General features: G+C 50.7%; 1 protein-coding gene and 1 pseudogene across 6 annotated transcripts in view; both read right to left on the bottom strand.

Annotated features, from left to right (window-relative positions):
- Positions 1 to 21,028, bottom strand: part of GALNT6 (polypeptide N-acetylgalactosaminyltransferase 6) — a 36,675-nt gene extending 15,647 nt beyond the window's left edge. The window contains exons 1-4 of one of the 6 annotated variants that reach the window (XM_081796158.1): positions 20,269 to 21,028; positions 12,347 to 12,469; positions 7,002 to 7,595; positions 5,255 to 5,427 (exon numbers count right to left, since the gene is read on the bottom strand). In XM_081796158.1, the coding sequence (XP_081652284.1) occupies positions 5,255 to 5,427; positions 7,002 to 7,492 (664 nt within the window). In that variant the 5' untranslated portion in view covers positions 7,493 to 7,595; positions 12,347 to 12,469; positions 20,269 to 21,028. Of the gene's footprint in view, positions 1 to 5,254; positions 5,428 to 7,001; positions 7,596 to 8,056; positions 8,568 to 12,346; positions 12,470 to 15,564; positions 15,694 to 15,726; positions 16,281 to 16,329; positions 16,442 to 20,268 lie in introns of those variants that run through there. The other 5 variants (XM_078449854.2, XM_078449855.2, XM_078449853.2 and 2 more) reach the window with 5 other exon arrangements.
- A 3,845-nt stretch (positions 21,029 to 24,873) lies between these two features.
- Positions 24,874 to 25,534, bottom strand: LOC132695356 (actin-related protein 2/3 complex subunit 3 pseudogene; annotated as a pseudogene).
- Positions 25,535 to 27,035: the final 1,501 nt, after the last annotated feature.

Consider the following 27,035-nt stretch of genomic DNA (forward strand, 5'->3'; position numbering starts at 1 on the left):
ATTTTACCACACATACACGCATGAAAAATCCAAACACTGACCACTGTTTACAAAGGTCTTGGGATTCAGTTTTGCTCATCTTTTGAGCTCACTTCGTACCGGTGTTCTTTTTGTCTCCTTGCTCACTTCTCTTCAGCCATGCTTGTCGTATTTCTGCCCTATTAACACACCTAGGCTGAAGGCCTTTCGACTGGCTGTTCCCTTTGCACGGGACCAGAGTAGCCTTTCCTGGCTACCTTGACTAAAAGAGCTCTGTGATTATTCACGAGCTCATTATCCTGCATCTTTTCTTTTTTTTCCCTCTAATTTCCTCATAGCCCTTATTACCCGAAATTATTTACTTTCTGTCTTTCCCATTAAAAAAGCAAGCTCTAGGGGCGCCTGGGTGGCTCAGTCGGTTGAGCAGCCGACTTCGGCTCAGGTCATGATCTCGCGGTCTATTAGTTCGAGTCCCGCGTCGGGCTCTGTGCTGGCAGCTCAGAAGCCTGGAGCCTGTTTCAGATTCTGTGTCTCCCTCTCTCTGACCCTCCCCCGTTCATGCTCTGTCTCTCTCTGTCTCAAAAATAAATAAACGTTAAAAAAAAAAATTAAAAAAAAAAAAAAAAAGCAAGCTCTAGGGGCACCAGGGTGGCTCAGTCGGTTAAGTGTCTGACTTCAGCTCAAGTCGATCTCATGGTTCGTGGGTTCGAGCCCCACATCAAGCTCTGCACTGACAGCACAGAGCCCACTTTAGATCTTCTGTCTTCCTCTCTCTCTGCACCTCCCTCACTCATGCACACACACGCGCTCTCTCTCTCAAAAAAATAAAATAAAATAAAATAAAATAAAATAAAATAAAATAAAATAAAGGGTGCCTGGGTAGCTAAGTCAGTTAAGCTGTGGACTCTTGGTTTCAACTGGGGTCGTGATCTTGCGGTTCCTGAGTTCAAGCCCCACGTTGGGCTCTGTGCACATAACACAGAGCTTGCTTCAGATCCTGTCTCCCTCTCTCTGCCCCTCCCCCACTTGTGCTCTCTCCCTCAAAAATAAAATGTTAAAAAAATTAAAAAAAAAGAAAAAGTGAGCTCCAAGAAGATAGAGACCTTGCCAACCTGTTCACTGCTGTACCCCCATGGCCTGGTACAGGGTCTGGTGCCTGGTAGATAACTAAAAAAAATACTTATTAAGCAAATCAGTGAATGCCGCCTTTATTTACTGTTTTCTTGTGGGCTGTCCCCCTCTTCCTTGGCTTCTGAAAAATCTAGAAAAGAACAAGAGAAAGCCTTTCTTGTAGGGAGGACTTCCTCACTAATTTTTCCTGTTTTGTTTTTATTCTGTGTTCATGCCTATCTGTGTTTTATTCAGCCTTGAATCTAACTGCAACTGGGAGGTTTTTCTTGATGAATCCATTTGGAAGGATAAAAGGAGAAGTAAACGAGTATGACACCCCATGGGAATATCCTACAATTCACGGGTCCAGATAGAACACGTGGACACAGGGTCGTACCTTCAAACCTAAATCAAGATTCGCTGTCGGCCGCTTTCCGTTTCCAGGTGTAAGGAGTAGACTGGCAGATGAAATTAACATGTGGAAACAGAATTTCTTTATGGGCAGAAACGGAAGAAAATATGGAAATGGAAACCTTCCCAGAAAATTCAGGACATAGAGTTACTACTAAGTCTTCTTATATTATAAAACAAGGACAGAGGTAGGAGATAAAGGTGATAAAGCAACTTTACCTGTTGAAATACACACCTGAAGTTGTAATTCAACTAAAATCAGAGGCTTTGAATAGTTTCTGACTTGCATTGCTTAGGAGTTTAGGAGGCCACGAGACGACCTGCTACTTCAGTTCTGAGAGGCAAGTGGAAGTGAGGGAACTCTTGGGCTAAACCAAAGTGCTCCCCAAATGTCTCCTTCCCTGGGCTTCGCAGTGTATTTCCTGACTTCAGGGCTGCCCTTCACCTGCTTCCCTTCCTACAGCACCCCCTGCTGCCCAATGGCACCTCCTAACTCCTCTCTCCGTGAGCAACTTGTTGAGAGTCCTGTTCACTTCCTGACTCTCTGGGTCCTAAGTGTGTCTGATTTCCTCCCATCCATCTAGCAAATTCCCACAGGATGGAGGTGGGGGTTCTCTCCCCCTCCCCCTCCCCGAGGGGCAGGGCAGGACTTTCAATATAGGGATGCCCGGTTGGGGGCACAGTAGACCCATGGGCCTCGAGGGCCAGTTTCGAGAAGCTTGTAGAGCGTGCCAGACTGGGAGTGGACCTGGCCGCTGACCTGGCCATGCAGGAATGAAATATGTGCCTGGGCTTCAGACTCCAAAGTGGGAAAGAAAAAGTTCCCCAGCCTGGCACCAGGCCTCATCTCCCGCACCCTAGTATCAAATGCCTGTATAGTCATGGCCATAAATCTGCTGCCAGGTGCCTGGGTAGAAGGGCAGGAGAGCATGGACATTGTGTTTCAGCAGAGACACAGCCCTTGTTTGTGCGTGTGTAATGAGAGCCAGTTAATCTGATCAAATGGTCAAACACGGGAAATTGTATCCCACGGTGGACTGTGGAGATTTCTGACCACGGATCTGAGTTTCTTCCTCTTCCCCGCTGATCTGAACGTTGAAAGTATGTCTAAGAGTCCGAAAGCCCTCAGGGTGGAGTTGTTTATCGTAGGGTCCACAAATTCCCTGGAATCCCCTGCAAAAATGTGGGTGTGTGCACACTGATGTAGCAATTGTACACTATTCTAGGGAGGGGGCATAGTTTTAACAGATTCTCAAAGAGGCCAGGATGTAGAAAAATAAGAATGACTGCCTTAGTTTTTCAGGCAGGTGATTCTGAGATACTGGACCAGGCTCTGAGACAACCAGAGAGAATGGGAGCACGCATCTGGTGGCCGGCGAGGGGCAGGCCCTTTGAAGGAGCCAAGGGGGTTACTGCAAAGTCCATCCTACCAGGCATAGGCTGCTGTGCCATTCATGCATTCATTCATTCATTCATTCATTCTTCATCAGAGAGATTCATCAGAGAGAGCACAGGCAGTAGAGGGACAGAGAATCTTAAGCAGGCTCCGAACTCCACACCCAGTGCAGAGCCTGGCAAAGGGCTCAATCTCACAACCAGGAGATCATGACCTGAGCCGAAATCAACGGTCAGATGCTCAACCAACTGAGCCACCCGGGCACCCCTGCTGTGCCCTTTAGACACCACCGATGCCAGGCTGGCCTGATGTTACTTGTCTTGCCTGGTCGGAAGGGTTGTCCTTTACGGATGCCCAACATTCTGGGTGGCAAGGTGAAACAGTTTGGAACTGCCACCACATGTGAGTCAAGCTCAGCAGCTTCTGCGGGAGGGGCAGCACAGGGTTGGGGGGAGAAGGGTTTCCTGTTCGAGAGGAAGGGCAGCTGGTCCACCTGCTCTCGCTCCAACCATTCCATTGCTACCGAGTTTCCCTGCAGGAATCTATCGAGATGCCCCTTCCATCTCTGCTAAACTCTTTGTTCCTCCCTTCTGGAAGACCGATCTCTAGCTCCTTGTCCACTAGACCCTCCCGTTGCATCCCTGAAACGGGCTCGGTCCTTGCTTTGTAAGTGCTGCTGCCAGGTGTCTGTTCTCCCCGGGGAAATGTGAACACCCTGACTCAGTGGGGCTCACAGTCAGTTCCTTCTGCTGCCTTCCCTGGCCCTATTCCATTTTTTGGCATCAGTCCTACTCGAAGGCAGGAAGGAGACTGGGGAAGGTAAGGGGACAGCGGCTCTACTGGAATGGCCCCCGGGCACACACCGGGAAGTGTGGAATCAGTTCCTGCCCTTGAGAAGGGAGTGCGGGCCCTGGAGGCCAAGCTGGGAGAGACACAGATGGCTGTGTGCCGCAGAAGGAGGAGGAGAAGATGCCCAGTGCCACAGTCCCTGTCCTCTTCTGGCCCATCATCCCACTCTCAGGTGACTCTAAGAACTTCCTCCCCGGAGTTGGGGTCCTCTGCCTCCCTTCCTGACACTTTCCCTCCCCCCAGAACGGCCACCCTTCTAAGACAAGGTCATTCTCCAGCTTAAACACCTTCACTGAGTCCTCTTTTTTTCCTAAATACTTTTAGCATGGTACCACCTTCAATGCAGCATCGTTTATAGTCATTTCCTACAACAAACCTAAGCTTCGGCCAAGGCAGACCTCTCAATTTTTCACAAACACACCTATGCCTCTAGAACATTCTGCTACGCCATTCTGTCTTCTAGAAATACCCTTCAGTGCCTCTTCTCTGCCTAGACACTCCTGCCTAAGGGCCCAGCTTCAATCTGGTCTCCGTTGTGGACGGTCCTCGGCATGCCATGCAGAGATAACATCTGGCTAGGTGCTCCCACAGCGCAGCGTTCCCATACAAAGGGTGAACCAAAACTAATGCTTACGGAGCCCTTCCTCGACACTAAGCACTCTTTGGCACACGGATTGTCTCATTTCTTTCCCATCTCTGATTCCTCGCCCAACATGTGAGGGAGTCAGCTGTCTTCATTTTCAGAAGAGGAAACGGAGGTTCGGAGAGGGTAAGTAAGTATCTTGCCCAAGGTCACAGAGCTAGGAAGAGTCAGGGCTAGGATCTGATTTCCTGGGTGTCAGACCCTCAAGTCCATGCTCTTTCATGTGTGTTAAGGCCGTGTTATGGGCCGTATGCCGCCGTGACTGGTGTTATAAGAGGCCATCTGACCTGTGGGGGTTGTTGGCCTTCTCACGGCAAGATATGTCCCATGTCATTCGCCACTGCAGCCCCTCTGCCTAGGTCAGTGCCGGGCAGCGTATTCAGTGGCTGTCTGCGGAACTGCTTTGAAGGGTGCAAGTTTGGAGAGCAACCTCACCTACCTCTTACCAACTACCGCAAAGAGAGCTTCCGAGGTAGATTCTCCCAAGAGTAGAAGAGGAGTTTAGCAGGTAGGAGACAGCGGGGAAGGCCCATCCCCACCATCTGCCCCGACTTCTCCCCGCATTTCTGACTGGGGGTTGGGCCTGGCAGCTCCAAGGGAGTCTTAGAAGCCAGAACTGCAAAGCTCTTGGAGCTCTTTGGCTGAAGTGGGAATAAAGTCCAGGCTCTAGGAATGTGGTCTACCTGCTCCCTGTCCCCTACCTTCCTGTCCCTCACCTGCCTTCTCCCTGCTCCTGGACTTCATGGTGAGCAGTGACGCCAGGCAACAGGTGGTGAGGGTGTCTGCTCCCTGGAGAGAACCTGCCCTCCTTCCCCGAGGACCAGGGGAGGCACTGGCCCCCTCCCCAGGGCCCCCTCCGGCCTTACCGTCGGTGCTGGCATCATCCACCAGTATGATCTCCTTCAGCAGGATGGCGGGGCTGGTGTGCAGGACGCTGTACACGGTTCGCAGCAGCGTGGACCAGGCCTCGTTGTGGAACACAATGATGACGCTGGTGGTGGGCAGTGGAGGGCAGCGGCGGAACTTCTGGTCGACACACCTGGACAGACGGAAGCATACAGATAGAGCTCTCCAGGTCCCCGGGAGTTCCAGGGGCGGGAGGGCTCTGTCCGTAGGTTTCCGTGAGCATCCTCTGCTCTCTGCTGCGCTTGGGCATGGCTGTTCCCTGTTCCTGGCTTACTCTGGTTTTCTACCTGCTCTGAGCCTCTGCACCAGGTCCTAGCCGACCCACTCCAAAACCTGTGTGCCCCACAGCTGGCTCCGTGCACCAGCCGCGATGCGGAGGGGCTCCCCTGCCCGCCCCCCCCCGCCCCCCCCACCACCCGGCTTCTCTCATCTGCTCTAGGACGTCCCAGGGCTGACTTTCTCTTCCTCGGTAATGAGCGTACTGCATAGAGTGTAATCCAATCCAGAGGTCCCAGAGGGGAAGTAATAGAGCGCGAGTTTGACATCCAAGAAAGGCGACTACAATTTCCACACTCAAGGAGAGAATAAGGCTCTTCTCTTTGCAATGTACGGTTCTTCTCTAACCCATTTCCTCGTTAATTACCTGTCATCTGATGCTACTATCACACATGATTTCCTGTGGCCTCTTCTCCGCCTTCATCTACTCCAGCTACGCTGGGCACGTGGCCACACCGCTGCCCTCCTGACATTCCGCCTTGGGTGGGAGTGGGAATGGGTGAATCCTGGATTATCAAGGAATCACGTGGCCTGACGGCCTCTCTTATCCCCCTCTGCGGGTCACAGAGATTTCTCATGGACCCTCCAGAAGAGCCTCCCCAACTTCCTCCACTGGCTGCCCTCATGCCCGACGCCCCTCCCTGCTGAGGAGCTCCCGATAACTCCTAGTGGCTCCACCTTCTAGGACTAGAATAGCTGGTCCAAGTCCGAGGAACCCTAGGTTCACAGCCCGGAGGAACCCTGAACCTGAGGATGGGAGCTGCCACATGAGAAAAGGCCAAAAGGGTGTATAACTCTTGCTTTGGGAAAAAAAACAACATCTTTGACTTAAGGGCGGTGTGAACACGGCCACGGCAGCCTCAGTGTGAGGTGGCCGAGCAGGGATCCAAGTGCTGGTTCACTGCCCAGGACTGGAAGTATAAATGGCTTCCTATAAAGGTTGGAATGAATTCATGGCCCCGTGGGCCTTCATGGCAGGAAACCAGGAGGTGCTGGGACAGTCCTGACCATCTGGGCTGCCGTCAGGAAATGTCCTTTTCTCAGCAGCTCAGCGGCAGAGTGCTCCAGGCTCAGGCAGGCCTCAGCAGAGGGCAAGGCCACCGACTCCGCAGCCTGGAACCAGCCCTCCCAGATACCCTTGTGTCAGGCCCTGAGTCCCTCCTTCTGTAACCTGTCACTTTCATAACTGTAACTTCATAATTCATCATTTTACTCGCACAGTATCCCTGGGCCTCCGGCCTGACCACAATACCAACCACCAGCATAAGGGCACTGGCCAGGAAAAGAAGGGAGGGCTTAGAGGAAATCCTTGCCCACATGATAAGATCACCATCAGCTCTTTAACCTGGCATTTGGCCCGTGGCCATGACCATACCAGCCACGCTTTTGGCAGAGCCCTGGCCTCACCCCAGGACTTTGGGTGCTACTTACTCAGGGGGTCGGGTGTCCGGCCCCAGGGCCCTCTGCAGGGAGATCCGGTCACTGGCAAACGCATTGAAACAGTGTTTCTTATAGCCTTCTTCCTTCTCCTGGGTCTCCAGACTGGTCCACTTGTCCTTCTGAAATGCTTTTCCATCTGCCCCAGGGCTATTGGGATCCTGTGGTGGCCGTTCCCAGAAGGGCCTCAGCTCTGCTGGGGTATAGAGCCCAGGTAGGCAGGACCGGTTTATGGAGACCGGTGTCTCCTGGGGCTCTGGGGCCCGGATCTGGAGCTTAGGCATCGAATCTCGAAGGTTGTTCACGGCCCCCAGCATGAGGTCCAGAACATGGTCCTTCTGGCTCACCAAAGACTTCAGCCACGGTTTCTCTGTGGCCTGTTCCGTGCTGCTGACATCCCTGTGCAGGATGAAGAGAAAGAGCACGAAGGCACTGCCCACCATGGCCAGGCGCATGGGCATGTGGCGTCTACGGAGGAGACGCATCCTCGGGGACCGATGGGGACCCCGGCTGGGTCAGCTCTGAATGCCGGGCCCGACCCTGGAAATAGCTTGATCTGTTGCGGTGGCCACACCTTGGGGCCTCAGCCTGAGAAGGGAAGGGATAAGAGAGAGAAATGAGCCAAGGCACAGGTGTGGAAGGGGCTTGAGGTTTGAGGCCAGGCTCTGTTGCTCAATGCAGACAACACCCTGGCCCAGTCACTTCACTTTTCTGTGCCTGACTTTACTCTCTCCATAGAATGAGGAGGCCAGACTCAGTGTCTCTTTCCTGCTCTAAGACTGTGCCATTCATGGGTCTAGGACACCGAGACTCTGCATGAAGAGGTTTAATCGACGTAACCACCTTGGGAAACAATGTGACATTATCAAGCAAAATCGGAAGTACACATCTATGACCCCGCAATTCTACTCCTGGTTTTACATCCCAGATAACCTCCTGCACACGAGCCAGGAGGCACGCGCAGGAAAGCGTCTAGCAGCGTTGCCTCAGATGGCAAAAAGGAGAAACAATCCAAGTGTCCATCCACAGAACGCATAAGTGTGAAATACCCATAGAACAGAGGATTCTACGGCAGTGACACAGGACGAGCTGCTTCCACAAGCAGCTACATGGTGTAATTGGTGAGTCTAGACAGCAGGTTGCAGAAAGATACATACGGTATGAATCCACTTACAGAAAATTCAAACACCTAAAACTAAACAATATACTGTTTATGAATACAAAAATGAACATGTAGCGGGGCGCCTGGGTGGCTCAGTCGGTTAAGTGGCCGACTTTGGCTCAGGTCATGATCTCATAGTTTGTGAGTTTGAGCCCCACATCAGGCTCTGTGCTGACAGCTCGGAGCCTGGAACCTACTTCCAATTCTGTCTTCCTCTCTTTCACCTTGCCTACTCACACTGTCTCTCTCTCTCTCTCGAAAATAAATAAACATTAAAAAAAATTTTTTTTTAAATGAACATGTGGTAAAGCTATAAAGAAAAATGAGGGGGGAAAAAAACCCTGAAGGAATAACAAAACCAAAATTTCTGGAGACAGAGGAAAATGTATGGGAACAGAGGCGCACAGTGGACTTCAAAGTATTTTTTTTTAATTAAAAAAAATCTTTATTTATTTTTGAGAGAGACAGAGTGTGAGCAGGGGAGGAGCAGAAAGGGAGACACAGAATCCAAAACAAGCTCCAGGCTCTTAGCTGTCAGCACAGAGCCAGACGTGGGGCTCAAACTCACCAACCGTGAGATCATGACCTGAGCCAAAGTCGGACGCTCAACCAACTGAGCCACCCAGGCGCCCCACAAAGCATTTTTTCTTAAGTGGATGGTGGCTGCTGGCTGCTGGTAGAACTGTTATTCTTTATACCCTTACATATGTTTTATAAATATTCTTTTCTATCTACTCATATTTAATTTTTTAATGTTAAGTTTTGAGAGAGAGAGAGAGAGAGAAAGTGGGTAGGAGGGTAGGGGAGTAGGGGAGGAGCAGAGAGAGGGGGACAAAGGATCTGAAGAGGGCTCCACGCTGACAGCAGAGAGCCTGATGTGGGACTTGAACTCACGAACCACGAGATCAAGTCCTGAGCCGAAGTAGGATGCGTAACCGACTGAGCCACCCAGGCACACCTATCTACTTATATTTAGTTAAAAACAAACAAACAAATAAACCCAGGGGTGCCTGGGTGGCTCAGCTGGCTAAGCGTCTGACTTTGGCTCAGGTCATGATCTCACGGTTCATGGGTTCGAGCCCCGCGTTGGGCTCTGTGCTGACAGCTCACAGCCTGGAGCCTGCTTCGGATTCTGTGTCTCCCTCTCTCTGCCCCTCCCCCGCTCACGCTCTGTCTCTCTGTCTCTCTGAAAAATAAATAAACATTAAAAAAAAACAAACAAACCACAAAAAAAGCCCCGAAGGTTCTATAACATCTTCCAGACAGAGTTGGGCTTATGGGTTTACCAGCTTCTGTCCTCAGGCACGTGGTCCCATGGCTCAGAGGATGAGTGTTTGCCAAACTTTCTGTGGAGAACTCTAGATATTGGTGACAGTAGACCTGGGTACAAATTCTGTTCTGCCTCTTCTAGTAATAATAACACCTACCTTCTACGGTCGTTGTAAGGATTAAAGTACCATGTGATAATTCATGGAAAAAGTTTAGCAGTCTCTGCACATAGCAAGTTCTCAAAAAGTGTTAGTTTCTGTTATTAGCATCTTGTGTGACCCTTGGACAAATTCATCTCTCTAAGGCTCAATTTCCTCATCTGTAAAGTGGGAGGTAACTAATACCTAACGCACAGGGTCACCATGAAGATTAAATCAGCGATAATGTAGGTACAGTGCTCGGCAGAGTGCCTGGCACGTACTAAGCCCTCACTAAATGCTATCAATTATTTCTATTATTATAATTAATAAATCCCTGCTCAGCTTCCCAGCAATTATCCTTGAGTACCTGGTCCTTGGCCAAAGCCACACTCATTACCCGTAGCATGTCTTGTTGAAAAGTAATTCCAGTTGAGCTACTTAATGCTGTTATTTAAACACACAAGCTCCTTCCTGCCTGTGGAGAAAAGCCTCGTGTCTGGAGTCACTGGGATCTGTGGAATATGCATCCATCATGATCTCCAGAGGGAGCGGGGCTACACAGGTGGTTTTCTTTTACAACGTCAGATTCGACACCATCAGCAAAAGTCACATAAAACGAAACCTCTTTGAGCAACTGTTTTGTATCAGGAGTTGTCTAGGAGACAGGAGAGGAAATGTGTTAATTCCGCCAGCAGTGATTGAATAGGGCAGGTACTCAGCCAGCCAGATTGGGGATGGCGAGAAGTGGGAGCTGATGCACTGAAATAAGAATATGCGGATTATGACCTGCGGAATGAGGTGGCCCAGGCCACCCACATGGCGTCTGTAGGTAGCTCCCTCAGCATCTGAGGTCCCACTTGGGGGAAGTGAAACCCGTGGGGTTATTCTGATTGAAGGCTGAGTTTCTACACACCCACACAAAGGAAGCAGAGGCACAAGATTTGTTATTACTTACAGGTCCCAGAAGCGAGGGGGCGCAATGAGCCAGGGGGAAGGGCTGTCCTCTGTCTAGGGTCACCAGGAAGCAGGAGACAGACATAGCTAGCTAGCACCTATACTTAAAGGCGACCGGGGCAGAGGTCACTATCTTCTCCCAGGCTTAAGTCTAAGTAGTTATTATTTTTTTTAATGTTTATTTTTGGAAGAGAGTGGGAGCAGGGGAGAGGCAGAGAGAAAGGGGGACAGAGGATCCCAACTGGGCTCCACGCTGACAGCAGAGAGCCCGAGGTGGGGCTCGAACCCAGGAACCGTGAGATCATGACCTGAGCTGAAGTCGGATGCTCAATGGACTGAGCCACCCAGGTGCCGCCTAAGTGGTCATTTTAAAAGGTGCCCTGCTAAAAGCAAAGTGGGAACTTTTGGCAGGCATCCTAAAGTCGAGTCCTTATCTAAATGTCCAGGCTGTGGATGTGAGTAGGGTTATCATACTGTAAAATGCCAAGGCAGCAACTCAGAAAAACAAAGCCTTCTTTCTCCAAAGTTGTTTTTCGCATCACTGTGGGGAGGCAGAGATGGGCAAGTCCAGCCTTCAAGGAGCATACAGTCAATTGGGGAAGTCAGATTTTTTTTTAATTGAAGTACAGGTGACCTGGGAAGTCAGATTTTCAGTGGAGATCAGCCAATGAGACAGGCATCCTTGGTGCCCAGGGAGAGTGGATGCAGGAAACTCAGCAAGTGGGGGAAGGTGACGTCTGTGAAGAGGTCTCATGGGGGGAGGAGCTTGGGCTGAGCACTGACTCACAAGTAGGAGCTGGCCAGGCCAGGTGAGCACCTTTCAGGCAGAGGGAACAGCACCAACTACGGCCTGGAGGTGGGAGAGAGCATGGCCAAGCAGAAAACTGCCAGTAGTTCGGTATGGTGGGAGCACGAAAATAGCCGAGGATGGGCCTGGAGAGGTGGCTGCAGGTAGGTCCCCATGCCAAGGAGTTTGCCCTTGGCCTGAGGTATGGGAACAACAAAAGATTAGCCAGGGCCCAGCATTACAGAAAAACAGTATGACAGCTGGTGGAGGGTATCTAGGAGATTGATCTGATTGGCAGGTGGATGGCCAACAGAGAGGCGTGTCGGTGGCGGTGAGGGTCTGACCCAAGACAGCAGGAGTGTGGACGAGGAGGCAGGACCCGGTGCTAGGAAAACTCCCTTGGGTGATGGGACGGGACAATTTGCTCCAGTTGGGACACAGAGGGGTACAGAGCGGTATGAGAGAATTCCTCTCTCCAAGAGATCTTAAAATCTAGTTGGAGAATAAGAATTGCCAGCACTGGGTCCAGGTAGCACCTGTCCAGGGAAGACATGGGAACAGGAAAAAAAAAAAAAGGTCTTTCACTGAACACCCTTCTGCACTTTGAACCCTGACTACATTATCTATTCAAAAATTAATAAAATTAAAACTTAATAATAACAGCACAGGCAGTAAGGGCTAAGCTGGGAGACAGATCTCTCTGTGGGCTTGAAGGAGGCTTCAAGGAGGGAATGGGGATTCAGTGCAGACGCAGGTTTCTGCCCTAGACGTTGAGCCGTGCTGGACCAGCACAAGGGGTTGAGCTAGACACCTCCTCAATTCTGGAACTGCCCCAGCTAAACACAAACAACAGGGCCCGTAAGTGGGGAAGTGTTTGCCATGACAGTGTTGCCCCATCCTGCAGGCTGCATCTTCCCTGATATTTTCTGTGTACCTTCCGACTCCAGCAAGAAAGAGGGCGCACAGTTAGGAACAAAGGCTTGGTAACAGCTTAGTTACCAGCTGCTGCCAAGTGCTCAAGACTCACCTCCTCCAGGAAGGCCTCCCTGACTGATTCACTCAGAATCACCCAGGTCACTCCAACTCCCTCGTCCTGGCATTGCCTCGTGGTCCTTTGCAGTGGGGTTCACCTTTGCTTCTTTTATTTCCCCTGGAGAAAGAGACCTAGGGTTAAATTGAGTCCTTCCCAGCCATCTGCTCTCTCTCAATCCAGTCTGCCTGTCTAAGCCTTGCTCTCCGAAGTCTGCAGTTCCTCAAGGTACTAACCACATCCTGAAATGAAACGAGACACCTGTGATTAGCCGTGGCAGGAAGGGACTAGGTCTCCAGCTTGTTTGCTCAGCATGTGGGCAATAGGAAAGAGTCCCTTAGAAGAGACACACAATCGGATGGAAACCAGAAGACTTTGGGATGAAGGATTCCTGGCCTCTGTGTAGGAGATTCCCAGAAGTGTGGTTAGCAGGACTGGGGAGTCAGCCCTCCACCAGCCTGGTGAAGGAGTCGTCCCTATTGTATGTAGTACTTGGTGAAGTTCAGGGCTTCCCAGGATCCTCACCCCAGTGTCTTCTATTGCCCCTCACCTTGAGGCTCCCACGCCTGACCTTGAGGCTCCCACGCCTGACCTACAGGACCACTGGGCAAGGGTGCCCATAGCCCTCATCCACTCATTCCCCTCCTGCTACTGCTGCACATTCATTCCCAACTCTTTTCCCTCCAGCCACCCTTGGTATTGCCACACATAGAACCATCTTGGTTTCGGTACTGAGATGACACCGGAAATCCTCTTCTTCCAGGAAGCTTTCCTAGATCGAACAAATGCAACCTGCATCTCTGGCCCCACCAGCCAGAACACGAACTCACCTCCTGTCACTGGTATAAGGGACTTGAGGTTTTACCCACGCGAGTGCCTGTCTAAGCACTGATTACAACCCATCATAGGATTGTGGAATAAATTTCAGGTGTTGCAAATCGGCATGAAAAACATTCTTTAAAAGATCAGAATAAGATAGAACAAAAAAGAAAGTCTCAAAGTGCCTCATATGCAATAGGGGTGAGTATTGTTTTGTTAAAATTTCATGTCAGTTATTACATATACATACATAGAGTACAGCGAGTGTCTTAGCAGTTTGAAGCTTTAACAACTTCAGAAGGATAACTACTACAAACTTAACATCATTTGAAAATTTTTTACCTGATTTTTATGAATTTTGAATAACACATTTTTATTTTCATGCTGTTCTCCACCCATTGGAGACGATAAACATATCCCGACACAAAGTTAAAATGAAAAATGTGTTACTAAAAATTCATAAAACTTTGGGGCGCCTGGTGGGTGGCTCAGTCAGTTAAGTGTCTGACTTCAGCTCAGGTCATGATCTTGCGGTGAGTTTGGGCCCCACATCGGGCTCTGTGCTGACAGCTCAGAGCCTGGAGCCTGCTTCAGGTTCTGTCTCCCTCTCTCTCTGCCCCTCCCCCACTCACTCTGTCTCTCTCCCTCTCTCAAAAATAAATAAACATTAAAAATTTTTTTTAATTCATAAAACTTAAAGGTTAAGGAGATTTAAATTATTACCTTTTTTTTTTTTTTTTAACGTTTATTTATTTTTGAGACAGAGAGAGACAGAGCACGAACAGGGGAGGGGCAGAGAGACAGGGAGACACAGAATCTGAAACGGGCTCCAGGCTCTGGGCTGTCAGTACAGAGCCGGACTCGGGGCTCGAACTCACGGACCGTGAGATCATGACCTGAGCCGAAGTCGGACGCTCAACCGACTGAGCCACCCAGGCACCCCTAAATTATTACATTTTAAATGAGGCTTTTTCTAGGGGTGCCTGGGTGGCTCAGTCGCTTAAGCGTCCGACTTTGGCTCAAGTCATGATCTCGCAGTTTGTGAATTCGAGTTCTGCATCGGGCTCTGTGCTGACAGCTCAGAGCCTAGAGCCTGCTTCGGATTCTGTGTCTGCCTTGCTCTCTGCCCCTCCCCCGCTCAAGCTCTGTCTCTCTCTCTCTCTCTCTCTCAAAAATAAATAAACATTAAAAAAATGTTTAAATGATGCTTTCCTGTTAGTTTGTAGAATTCATACCTCTGACGTGATTACAGTGTAAAGGTGAGACTTTGGGGATACGCTGTCACATGGAAGCAGGCACTAGGTCTTGTAAAATGTCTTTCTTAGGGGTGCCTGGGTGGCTCAGTTGGTTAAGCGTTGGACCCTTGATTTGGGCTCAGGTCATGATCTCATGGTTTGTGAGTTCGAGCCCCATGACTAACAGTGTGGGGCCTGCTTGGGATTCTCTGTCTCCCCCTCTCTCTGCCCCTTCCCACTTGTGTGTGCGTGCTCTCTCTCTCAAAATAAATAAATAAACTTAGGGGCACCTGGGTGGCTCAGTCGGTTAAGTGCCCGACTTTGGCTCAGGTCATGATCTCATGGTTCATGGGTTGGAGCCCTGCATCCGGCTCTGTGCTGACAGCTCAGAGCCTGGAGCCTGCTTTGGATTCTGTGTCCTCTCTCTCCCTGCCCCTCCCCCACTTGTGCTCTGTCTCTCTCTCTCTCTCAAAAATAAATAAACATTAAAAAAAATTTTTTTAAATAAACTTAAAAAAAAATGTCTTTCTTATTTTGGCCCAGTCACAGAAGTTTGAAAGCAGGGCTGCAAGATCTGTTCTGTCACACCTTTGTGAACTCCTGGGCCAGACAGGCAGGTTGTTTTCACCTTTGTTCTCACTTGCAAAGCCTAGCACAGGGTTTTTTCTGGAGTAGATGTTCCATAAATTCTTGTTACATGAGATGATGCCTGAGGGGTTAAAGTGAGCTGTTCAAAGCTCCGAGGGAACGCACTGCACTGGCTTCACCGAAAGATATTTTGGATGCGTTTACCACAGCGAGCATGTGAGTTACAGGATATTCTGTGGTCACACATCAGCGTGCCGCTTTGGCTAGGTCTGTCCGCGAGCCCAGCACCCTCATTTTACAGGAGAGGCCAGAGTGGCCAGGTGACTTCTGTAGTATCACACAGCCTGTGGCTCCCGGGGGGCCAATGCCAGTCTCCCAGCTCCCAGGCCACTGCTCCGTTCCCACACTCTTACCTCCCGGTTACAGGTCGCCTGGGGGAACTGGAGACCGGTTAAGCTCTTGCGCCCCAGGGGCCAGGCTGTTCCCCCCAACCCCCCAGCCTCCCCACCACCCACTGCTCCGCTCTTACACCGCCCCTCCCCTCCCTGGCACCTGCCCTCCCCCAGATCCTACCTAGGACTACCGACAGATGCTTTAAAGATGCCAAAATTCTAAATCCCAGGCAAAGTCTCAGCTTTTGTGAAAACCAGCGGCAGCCACCCAGAACACGCCCTTGCCGGCCAGGTGGCCTTTTTGTAACAAAGTTTCTTTCTGTTTATCAGCAAAGCTGCTCACCTCCGGGAGACGTGGCAGCCAGGAAGTAGGCAGTCGACACCACCACGGGGATGTTTGCTCAGGTTACTCACCCTACAGCTCAATTACAGGTTCTTCGACAAGTGCCGACTGTTGCCATTCTCTCACCGAGGGCACAGGTGTGTGGAGCTAGACATCACGCTGGGGAGGGGACAGGTCAGGCTACTGGCGAGGGGGAGGGGGACCCGAGAGGCCGTTTGGGGCCAGAGGATTCTTTCTTCGCCAACAGCACTTCTTGCCATCAAACACAGCACGCATTTCACTTCCTCTGTTCTCATGAGTAGCAAATTCTCTCCTCCAACCCGCCCCCCTGACCCTTCAGATTACAGAAGGCTGGGAGGTTTTCACTTTCCCCATAATTACACCTTCAGGACATTTCAGTTGTTCCTGAAGACTCAGGCGGCAGTCCTGTGGCTTATTTTCCCAGAAAGATGCCCCGAAAGTTATTTCTGTAGCTAGTCTATCAAGTTTTTTTCCCCATGGTGTCTAGGTTCGTTTTATGTTTGCATAAAATGTTAAGCCTAAGTTACCCAAACACGGATATTCCATTGAAAAACCCACCCCAAACTGGCTCACAAGGTATACCTCGAACGGTGCTCGGCGAATGTTCGCTAATTTACTCCGAGGCTGTAAAAGCCACTGCAAATCAAAATAATACGTGACCGTAGTTGAGCAGCTCACAGGTTTTTCACCGGGACCTCCAGGCCTGTCGGGTGGGGGCAGGGATGTGCAACTGTTCTCACACTGAGCCTGGAGACTGCTGGCTCCTTCGAGGGGTGGGGGGGAGGGAGGATGGAAGGGGGGGGAGGGGTTAACCGGAAGGGTACTCCCGAGGGCTTGGGCTGGTCCCCAGATTTGAGGAGGGGGTGGTGAGGGGAGAGGGCAGAACGGAGGTTTTTCCTTCTCTCCTCACCGCACGCTTTGCTCCAGGCTGTAGGACTGCAGTCCAGGACCACCTATCCTCACACACACCACACCCTGAACTCAGGGTCTATACCCTGCCCCCTCGGTGGGCCGGCCTTCCCAATTTCCCCAAGGCTGCCAGGAGCATCGAAATCTTTGAAACAGCCCCTGCCCTTGCCCTGCTCCCAGGCAGGTACAAGGGCTTTCAGTGCCTTCTCAACGTCAGGTTCACTCCACGCCCACTCCCCGGTCCTGCTGATTCATTCCCTGCCTCCTGGATCCTCCTCTTCCTCTCTCTCACTCAAAACCTTCTTCGGAGACTGAATCCTTATCTCCCAACATCTGGAGGATAAGCAGAAGCTGCCGGCGGCCTCCTTTGCCTCAGGCCTCTCTCCCTCTCACAATCTGAACAGCTGTATTCTTATTCCTTCAGTGACATTTGATTGTAGCGGAGACAGGGCCTGGGCGGTCAGCTTCCTGCTTGCCACTCACCCTCATTGGCCTACCTTTTCCTCCTCACAGCCTTTTCCTTATATTCTTTTTCTTTTTTAATTTTTTTATTAATTTTTAAAAATTTTTAAATTTTTTAATATTTATTTTTGAGAGAGAGAGCACGTGCGCGAGTGGGGGAGGGGCAGAGAGAGAGAGAGACACAGAATCTGAAGCAGGCTCCAGGCTCTGAGCTGTTAGCAGAGACCGATGCGGGGCTCGTGAGATCATGACGTGAGCCCAAGTCGGATGTTTAACCGACTGAGCCACCCAGGTGCCCTTCCCTTATATTCTTGCTCAACAAGCTGTGTTCTATTCTCTTTCAAATTCTTCCTCAGGCTCCCCTCCTCCAAGAAGCCTTCTTAGACTAAGGGGCCTCTTACCGCCCTCAGGATCCTGGTGCATTTGTTTCCAAATTTCACTGCCCAGGCTTCCCCTTGTGGGACTTCCCCACTAGATTTTGTGAGAGAGGGAGAGCCGGTAGGCCTAGACTCAGGTTACCTACATCCTGTTTGCTTTCTCCTTCCCAGTCCTTAAATCTCCTGGGCCTCGGTCTTCTGCCTCCAGAATGGTTTTCCCCGACAAACCCACCGAGCCTTCTAAGCCCCAACCAACCCACCTAAGCCATCTAAGCCCCACAGCATCCCACAGCCCTGGGGAATTTGGTTGTGCTATTCTACTGCCTTGTTCTGTCTGTCCTTTGTTCTCTCTTATGGGTAGAGCTGAGGGTGAGGATTGGGTTTCTTCCTTCCTTCAAATCTATCTAGGGCTCAGGACCAGGTTGCCAAGGGTGTAGGAGAATAATGTGACCCCACAGGGCTCTCAGGTGCCACAAAAGAGTCTTCTGACGGTCCCTTTTCTCCCCAGACTGAACCCAACCTTGTTCACTGTGCAAGCCTTTGACACAGCACAATTACAGCATTGAGCACAACACAGAGACAGGCACTGCCCTGCACTTGACCCCTCATTTATTCAAACCCTCACTCTCATTCCCATTGAATGAGAACGGACATTTTGGGCTTTCTCAGAGTGGGCCAGAGGGCTGGATGAAGAGCCAAGTTCACCCAAGTCTTTGGCACAGCCATTCATTGGGTCCCTCTGGTGTACGGACACCCTCTCTGATCCTCAGCTTCACTTCCAGGGCTGGCGAGGTCTGCATGAGCCAGAGGAGGCTAAGGGCAATACCACCACCATTTTAATATCACCGCTTACCACGTCAAGTCAAGGGACAGTTATCTTTTCCATTTTACACAGAACGAAACTGAAGCACAGGGAGGTTAAGTAACTTGACCAAGGTCACACAGCAAGGAAGGGGCAGAGGCAGGGTTTGCACTCAGTCCCACATCTCCAAAGCCCACTGTCTTCACCATGACCCCGCACTGCCTCCCACTTGGCTGGTGCTTGGAGCTTCGCCAAAGCACTTTCACATACACCTTCTCATTTGCTCCCCACCCAGGGAGTGTTTATGTGACTTGGCCAGAGTTAGGCAGCTAAATTAGAGACAGAGCTGAGTCAGCCGCCTGGATCCATGATACCTACTGCCTCCCTGCACAGGGAGACCCCTGGTCCTAGGGTTAGCTGCCCCCTCCCATTCCTGACTTCGGTTCTAGGCAATGGTTAACTGGACTAAGACTGTGGTCATATCTCCTGTTCGTTTATCTCCCACCTGAACGTGGGCTAAGACGTTTCTGATCTCAGAGGGCATCCAGCATGCATCCGTGCCTCCCCTTATCAGCCGTGATGTTCCTCCATGCTGCTGTGGGTGGGTGTCTGCTGTCCTGAGCAGTGATTACCAAGGACCAGGCCATCTTGGGCAGCTCAATATCCTTCACGGTTCTACCGGCTCCAGATGAGCTCTTCTGTCTTTGATAGTCCTGTCCTTTCTGTCCTGATACCCCTGAAAGTAGTTTGCTCTTGTTCTTTCCATGTGTCTAATGGTTGAAGAACAGGAAAGAACTGTTGAGGAACTAGGGAAGTACCTGCAAGGATACTGGCTTCTGCAGGATAATTTGAACCAAAGTCTATTTCAACCCCCTCACCTTACCTTGTACTATCCATGGCATGAATTTGCCTGTCTCATCCTTTTTACCCTTCCTAGGAGGGGTAGGGGATGAGGCTCCTGTGTTGGAGAGGTGAATAGGGCCTGTGTAGTGCACACACATCTCTGGTAAAATGAGCCCCAGGTTCTTTGGTGTGTCCAGAGTTATTAACCTCACCCAGTGCCTGTGAACTGCATCTGTGGGTCTGGAGGGGCAGCATTAAAACCTTTCCTGGGACCGTAGCCAATAGAGGGGGTCTGTTTTAAGCTTTGCTGGTAAAATGAACCCCCCCTTCCTCCATAGGCACAGGACAGCCCATCCTACCCTCCGCAGAAGTCAGGGTCTGGGGTGACTAGCTTTGGGGGCAAGTAACAAACTGTTCCTCCTTTCAGTTAGCCTGGGGCTTGTCGGAACAAGTGACGGGGAAATAGGGAAGTTGGGGACAGTCACAGTCATGAACACCCATCAGACTCCCTTCCCATAAAAACCACACAGCTCCCACTCCCCAAAGGCCCAAGACTCTAGAGAGAGGACATCTGAGACCCCACCTCTACTCAGGAGCAAGGTGGCGCTGGCAGGAGGATGCCTCTCTGAAAGATTTCCGAGGTGGAGCACGTGGGCTGGCCCACTCTGGGAAGAAGGCGGACGGAAAGAATACGCGGACGTGGATGGGTAAAGGGAAAAGGCTGTAGAACCCCGGAGGGGCTGCTGTGGCTCGTCCCTCTCCCACCCCACCCCTTCACGTCCCAAAGGTCTGAACTTTTCATTCCTCTTTAAGCGAGGCGCGGAGGTGGAGGGGGGGGGGGGGGGTCGTACCGAGGGAGGAGCTAGAGGCCGCCACCACGGACGAGGACCCGTCTGGCCCAACCCCTTCATTTCACTACTGGGGGTGGCGAGGAGGAAGTGGTGAAGCAGAAGGTCGGCGGAGGAGGGAGGTGGGGAGCAAGGACCTGGCAGAAGCCAGTCCGACTGGGGGAAAGTCCCGAGCAGCGGGAGAGCTCTGAGTTCCAGGCCCGGCGGAGGGGGCGGGGGGTGGGGGGGAGTCGTCTATCGCGAGGGCCTGCGAGGGTCGCCGGCAGCTTCTGCCACTTACCTGGCGCGCGGAGGGAGAGCCGCAGCCGCTCGGCGGTGTGGCTCGCGGGTTTCCCGACGGGACGTCCTGGAGGGCGGGGCCGGGGCGGGCCCTGCACGGCCGCTGGGGCGCGCACTTCCCGCCGCTCCCGGGCTAGGTGCAGGCGGCCACCCGCAGCGCCCGGAGCTCTGCTGCGGGCGGCCGGGAGGCCGGCGGCCTGCTGGGGCGCGCCCCCTGCCCCAGGCTTCCCCCGCCCCCGCCCCGCCGCTGCTAGAAGCTTCTCCAGCTTCTCCTGGTCTCAGCCCACCCAGGGGTACCGTCCCCGCGGCCAGGCTCTCGGCGCCGAGAAAGATCGGAGGGTCCTAGTGGCTCCGAAGACTCCGAAGACGACAGGCATTAAGCCGAACCGCCGGCGGCGCGGAGCAGTGTGCGCAGGGAACCGCAACGTGCGGCGCGCCGGCTCAGAGCGCTCAGCGCTCAGAGGCGGCGGCGCCGGAGGGCCAGAACGCGGCCGGGCGGCGGGAAGCCCCGGGGCTCCGTCCCAGGTTTGCTTCTCATTGGCGGGGTGGTCTCGGGCACATGACTCCTCCCCTCCATCCCCCGACGACTGCAGGTGTTAACTGTGGGCCGCGAACAGCGCTCGGGGCTTCTGACGCCAGCTCTCGAGTCAACCCCAATCCCAGCGAGCGCGAAGGTTATGAGCCAGAATGTACACGGGACGCGGCTGATCCCACAGCTAGAGTGCTGCCCTAAGTGTGGTTTCCGGAGCTGCAGCATCAGCATCCTCCGATAAGTTGTTAGAGACGTAGATTGTTGGGTCCCACCCCAGACCTAAATAATAGGAAACTCTGGGGGATGGGGCCCGGCAACTTGCGTTTTTAAAAGTCCGCCAGGTAATTTTGGTGCATGCTCAACTTTGAGACCCACTGAGCAAGCAGGGGGAGGGCTAGAATTAGAATCAATACATTCAGTTCCGAAGCACAGGCTCTGAATCCCCCTGCCTTAGCCTGGGGCTGCCCCAGAATTTCCCTCCAGCTGTACGGTCCTGTGATGTCATCTTTTGGGTCCTTTATCTCAGTAATAGAGAAGTAACGTGGATGACCACAAAATAGCTAGTAATTTGGAAATTTTCTATGGTAGAAACTTGGACCACTAATTCTGGTTTTCTTTTTGTTCGAGTGTTTGTTTATTATTTTTTTTAATGTTTATTTATCTTTGAGAATGAGAGAGGGAAAGAGGCAGAGTGTAAGCAAGGGAAGGGCAGAGAGAGGGAGACACAGAATCTGAAGCAGGCTCCAGGCTCCAACTGTCCGGACGGAGCCTGATGGGGTGCTCGAACCCACGAACCCCAAGGTCCGGACTTGAGCCGAAGTCGGGTCGCCCAACCAACTGAGCCACCCAGGCACCCCTTGTCTGAGTGTTTAAATGCATTTGTGTTTTTAAGCCTGTAAGACCTGGGAGCCATCGTGTACACAAGGGGGTAAATCTGAGCACGAAGACTGCTCTCAACAAGAACTGGGAAGGGCAGGGAAGCCCCTTGGGGATCCACAGTGCACCTGAGGGAAGTAATCTTGTTTTCAAATCTGGGACCCCGAGGCACAATTGAGTTATTCAGAAGGAGGCCGGAGGTTTTTGGGTGATGGAGTCTGGAGAGATGAGATGAGGCCAGTGGAGGCTGGAGAAGACCTTGCCCAGGAACACTAGATCAAGGGACCATGAAGGATGGACTTCCCCAAAGGAGGCGAAAAGGGAGGCACCCATTCACTCTTGGCATGGTCCCCTCTCTCCTAACTCCAGGCCCTCCCATCCCCAACTCCCTTGCTTTCACATTAGATCCTGGGGTATAAGCTTCTGAAGACAAATCATCTTTTTTTTTTTTTTTTAAATTTTTTTTTTTTTAACATTTATTTATTTTTGAGACAGAGAGAGACAGAGCATGAACGGGGGAGGGTCAGAGAGAGAGGGAGACACAGAATCCGAAGCAGGCTCCAGGATCTGAGCTGTCAGCACAGAGTCCAATGTGGGGCTCGAACCCACCAACCGTGAGATCATGACCTGAGCCAACTTCGGCCCCTCAACCGACTGAGCCACCCAGGCGCCCCTGAAGACAGATCTTCTACAGAATTTACTTTGATTCTTTACAGACCCTCAGGGCTGGAAGTCCCACCCCTCCAGCGGCTACCATTCTTGTCACTTACCTTATTCGACAGGTGTCTTACTCAGACGAATGGCGTCTCCTGTGAAAGACTGTGGGCTGTCGTCCCTCATTTGTGCTTTCTGGGGCTAGACAGTCCTGTACCATCTGACCCTTCGGTCTTTGGGGTTCCTCTAACTCTGCTCTGGGACCCTTGGGGTTGTGTGATCCTGGCCCGGCCCTTGGGCTTTAGTCGGGACTCAACTTGACCTGAGGGTGATAGGCTCGGCTGGACTCACAGCCTCCGTTCTTCCCCCAAGTCATGGCAGAGTCACAACCACTAACCCTAACCAGGAGTTCCCGAGAGGGTGGTGTCGGGCTTCTCAAGGAAGCCTCATCAGTCTGCGTCGTGTGCACCGCATTCCAGAAGCAAATTACTCATCCCATTTTACTTCAGCTGACTCAAATTTCAGATATGACTTTGAGTCCTTAGAATAATTAGCTGCCTAATTTGGAGGTGCATGTAGTCTGCAGGATACGTGACCCACCCCTGATGTGTCATACACTGAGCTATTCTCTCCTAGCTGGAAGGATGGTGTGGAGGTCAGGAAGGTCTGGAGGTGAGCCGCTGCAGAATGGTGACCGTGACCTCAGCCAGCCACTGGTTGCAGCCGCTTAAGAAAACAGTGTTCTTTTTTCTTTTTTAAAAATGCTCATTTATTTATTTTGTGTGTGTGTGTGTGAGAGAGAGAGAGAACACAAGCAGGGGAGGGGCAGAGAGAGGGGGAGACAGAGAATCCCAAGCCGATTCCACACTGTCAGCACAGAGTCCAACGCGGGGCTCCCATTCACAACCGTGAGATCATGACCTGAGCCAAAGTCAAGAGTCTGACGCTTAACCAACCGAGCCACCCAGGCGCCCCAAGAAAACAAGTTTTCTTTAATTGAACTTACATAGGCATGTGGTTAAAAATTTTTTTTCAAGCACTATAAAAAGGTATGCGGTGCAAGCGACATTTTTTCCCCTCCTTAGACCTTTAGTCCTCTCCAGAAATCACCTCTGCATAGTCATCCACTCTTCCCCATCACTAAGCTCTTCTGTAGAACAGGTCTGAATTCCTTGCTCCTCAAGAAATCCTGTGAATTTCATTATTTTCTCACAGTCTTGTTTTTATTTCTCGGTCATTTTAGATTCTGTTTCTGGGCGTTCTGAGTTTTGCTTTTTACATTATTGTGCTTTGGGGATTCCCCCCAGAAGGCAGGAAATGTGGTGGAGAGCAGATCGGTTGAAGCAAGCGAGACAAGGGCAGCTGACAGGACATCGGCTCTGGCCCTTATCAGGTGTCTTCCTTCCACATGTAGTCCTCGGTGAGGGGGATGCCCACCTCTAGGTGGGGCAGAATGACCGAGACTTGCCCATTAGGGCAGGTGCTGGCTGCACTTTGCAGGCCAGGGTTACAGAGGAAGCTGCCATGACTTTGCCAGGCAGGTAGAAGTGGGGTTAATGATGCCCAACATTGCTGTAAAGCTTGAGCAGATAACTGATGTGAAAGCATGATAATTTGGTTCTTCTGTTACATCTGTTTCTTTATCTTCTCTCCCCATATTCCCCTTCCTCCTTCTCATCTCATTTCCATGCCCCAAAGAGAAACACGCAAGGCCAGAAACGTTCTAGGATCCCAGGCAGAGCTGTCCCAAGTTCTGCCACAATCCCTCATGTGGTATAGTTCACTCACCTCTGGGTACCTCAATTTCCTTATCTGTAAAATGGGTACTAGGGTAAGGTGAGTGAGGTATTTGCCTTAGGTGCAAAGTTGAAGGGGACATCAAACCTCAGTTAATCGAGTAATATTTAATATGATATTTTAATACACCCAAATTAGTGCAAAAAACTTATCTTGAACAAAGTATCAACAATGGTTTTTTGAAATGTTAGAAAGTTTCTATTTTTTCTGTTTATTTATTTTAAGAGAGAGAGAGAGAGAGCGAGTGGGGGAGGGGTAGAGAACGAGAGGGAAAGAGAGAATCCCAAGCACTGTCAGCGTGGAGCCCAGTGCGGGGCTCAAACTCATGAACCGCGAGATCGTGACCTGAGCCGATGTCAGACACTTAACCGACTGAGCCACCCAGACGCCCCTGGAAATTTTTTGTAATTATGTTTTGTTTTTTTTTTTAATTTTTAAATGTTTATTTTATTTTTGAAAGAGAGAGAGAGAGAGAGAGAGACAAAGTGTGAGTGGGGGAGGGACAGAGAGAGAGGGAGGGACAGAATCTGCAGCAGGCTCCGGGCTCTGAGCCATCAGCACAGAGCCCAACACGGCGCTCAAATCCACAAACCATGAGATCCTGACCTGAGCGGAAGTCAGGTGCTTAACCGACTGAGCCACCCGGGCGCCCCTAATTATATATTCTTATTAAGCACCAGCTTAATATTGCAGAACACTTCAAATTATCTTTCAACAGCCCATTCTTCCCTCCCTCACCCAAATTCTTTATAATAAAGAGCTCTTGAGGTAAAGACACACTCCCTTGTCTCCGTATAACCCTTTATCAAATAAAGGCCAAGAGCCGTGTACATCCGCCCTCAAATGCTGCCCCCGGCTGTGGAGGCAGCGTCTGCCCAGACTCAAGAGCCTGAAAGACTCTTTGTTCAGGAGCTGTGTCTTTACAAAGCAGGTCCACCACTTGCCGGGTTTATCATCCTGAAGGTCAAAACCTTTCTCGGCGTCTCAGAGCCAGAGTCCAGTCTCTTGCCTTAGCTGCTATACGTGGGCCCTCATCACTTCCCCTTCCCCTTTGTTGACAAGTTTGGCATAAGCTGCATTAAGTGGAAGACCGGGTTTCCAGGCATGGGAAGACTAGAGATTCCCAGGGTGTGCGTTTCTCTCTCACCGTGGCTTTTGGAATCTCATTTTTTGGGTTCCTTGCGACACCAAGATGCTCCAAAATGTAGAGTTCTGTATACCAAGTTTCTGTCAGCCTCATTCTAATCTCACGGTCTCTGAAGAAGACATGGCCTCCAAGCAATAGATGGCTTCGTCCGTCATATCTATATCCTTTTGTCTCTCTAGCGGTGGGTTGTTTGAACTGACTTCTGATAGGCAGCAGCGCCACGATTCCAATGAGTTTGGTGCAGGGCTCGCGACAGAAGAGTGATCAGCTGACATCTTGGGGGTGCCCCGAAGTATCAATTTAAAATAAATGATAGTGACCTGCTGGGCCGTATAGAAGCCTGAGGCAAAAAGAAAAGGTGTACCTCATATACATTTAAAAAGATATTTTTTTGGATGCCCAGGTGGCTCAATCCAGGAAGCATCTGACTTCGGGTCATGATCTTGAGTTTCATGAGTTCGAGCCCCACATCAGGCTCCTGCTTGGGAGTCTCTCTCTCTCTCTTTCTCTCTCGCTCTCTCTCCGCCTCTCCCCCATTTGCATTTTCCCTCTCTCAAAATAAATAAATAAACTTAAAAAAAAAACAAAAAACTTTGAAGTCTACAGCATAGAAAATTTGCTTGAGTCTCCAGCCTGCTGGCCTGCCCTGCCAGTTTCTGACTTGCCAGTCCCCACAACTACGTGAGCCAATTCCTTAAAAGAAATCTCTCTCTCTCTCTGTATATCTTGTGTCTCCAGAGAACCTGACTAATATAGTGGTTATGCATGAGGTGAGACTGCAGACATCGGGCGAGTATGGAGAATCCACTGGAAAGTACGGCTGGTCACAGGTTTAGGCCCAGCCTTCTAGGCCTCTGCCCCGTTTATGGCAGAACTGGCTGGCATCTTCTTCCTCTGTGGAACCTGGTTTAAAAAACTTTTTTTTTAAACTTTTATTTATTTTTGAGAGACAGAGAGAGACAGAGCAGGAGCAGGGGAGGGGCAGAGAGAGAGAGAGAGAGAGAGAGAGAGAGAATTCCAAGCAGGCTCCTTGCTGTCAGTGCAGAGCCCGACCTGGGGCTCAGTCTCATGAACCGTGAGATCATGACCCGAGCCAAAAATCAAGAGTCAGATGCTCAACTGACTTAGCCACCCAGGTGCCCCAATCTCTTGGTATTTTATATTTTGGGTGCTGTTGTAAATATTACCTACTGCAGGAAACGCTTGGTCAGTTTGTCTGCTGTATAACAGAAGCCTCCTTCTATCATTCAATGAGTAATTTTTCCTCTCTTGGAAAATCACATGGGATTGGTGAAGGGTGACTGTGGACTCTTCTGGTTACATCACACAAGGGCTTCTCCTTAAAAGCACTAAATGTTGTATGGAAACCAATCTGACAATAAATTATATTAAAACAAAAAAAGCACTCAAGATGCCCAGGATCTATCTTATGTGGACCTTTGGCAAAAGAGAACTTTAATAATTGCAAAGAATAAAGCATCTAAATGCTCACAAGGTTTTGCTGTGAGAACATTTTCTGCCCCAAGTTAATGATATCTTATTGTTTAATAGCTTTCCTAAAAAAAAAAAAAAGAGAGAGAGAGAGATGCGCATTGAACCTTCTGAGACAGAGGTAATTGGATCTTAGCCTGACAGTCATTTTACCCAGAGGGAAAAATAATAAAAGGAATAATAAACTGTCCCCCAGGTGACAGCAAAATCTTTGTTAATCTATTCCAAAAAGATAGAAGAGGTTCCTATCTTCTTAAACATTTGAAAAAAC

The sequence above is a fragment of the Panthera onca genome, chromosome B4 (genome assembly GCF_046562875.1).
Source record: "Panthera onca isolate mPanOnc1 chromosome B4, mPanOnc1 haplotype 2, whole genome shotgun sequence".
Classification (NCBI taxonomy): Eukaryota; Metazoa; Chordata; class Mammalia; order Carnivora; family Felidae; genus Panthera; species Panthera onca.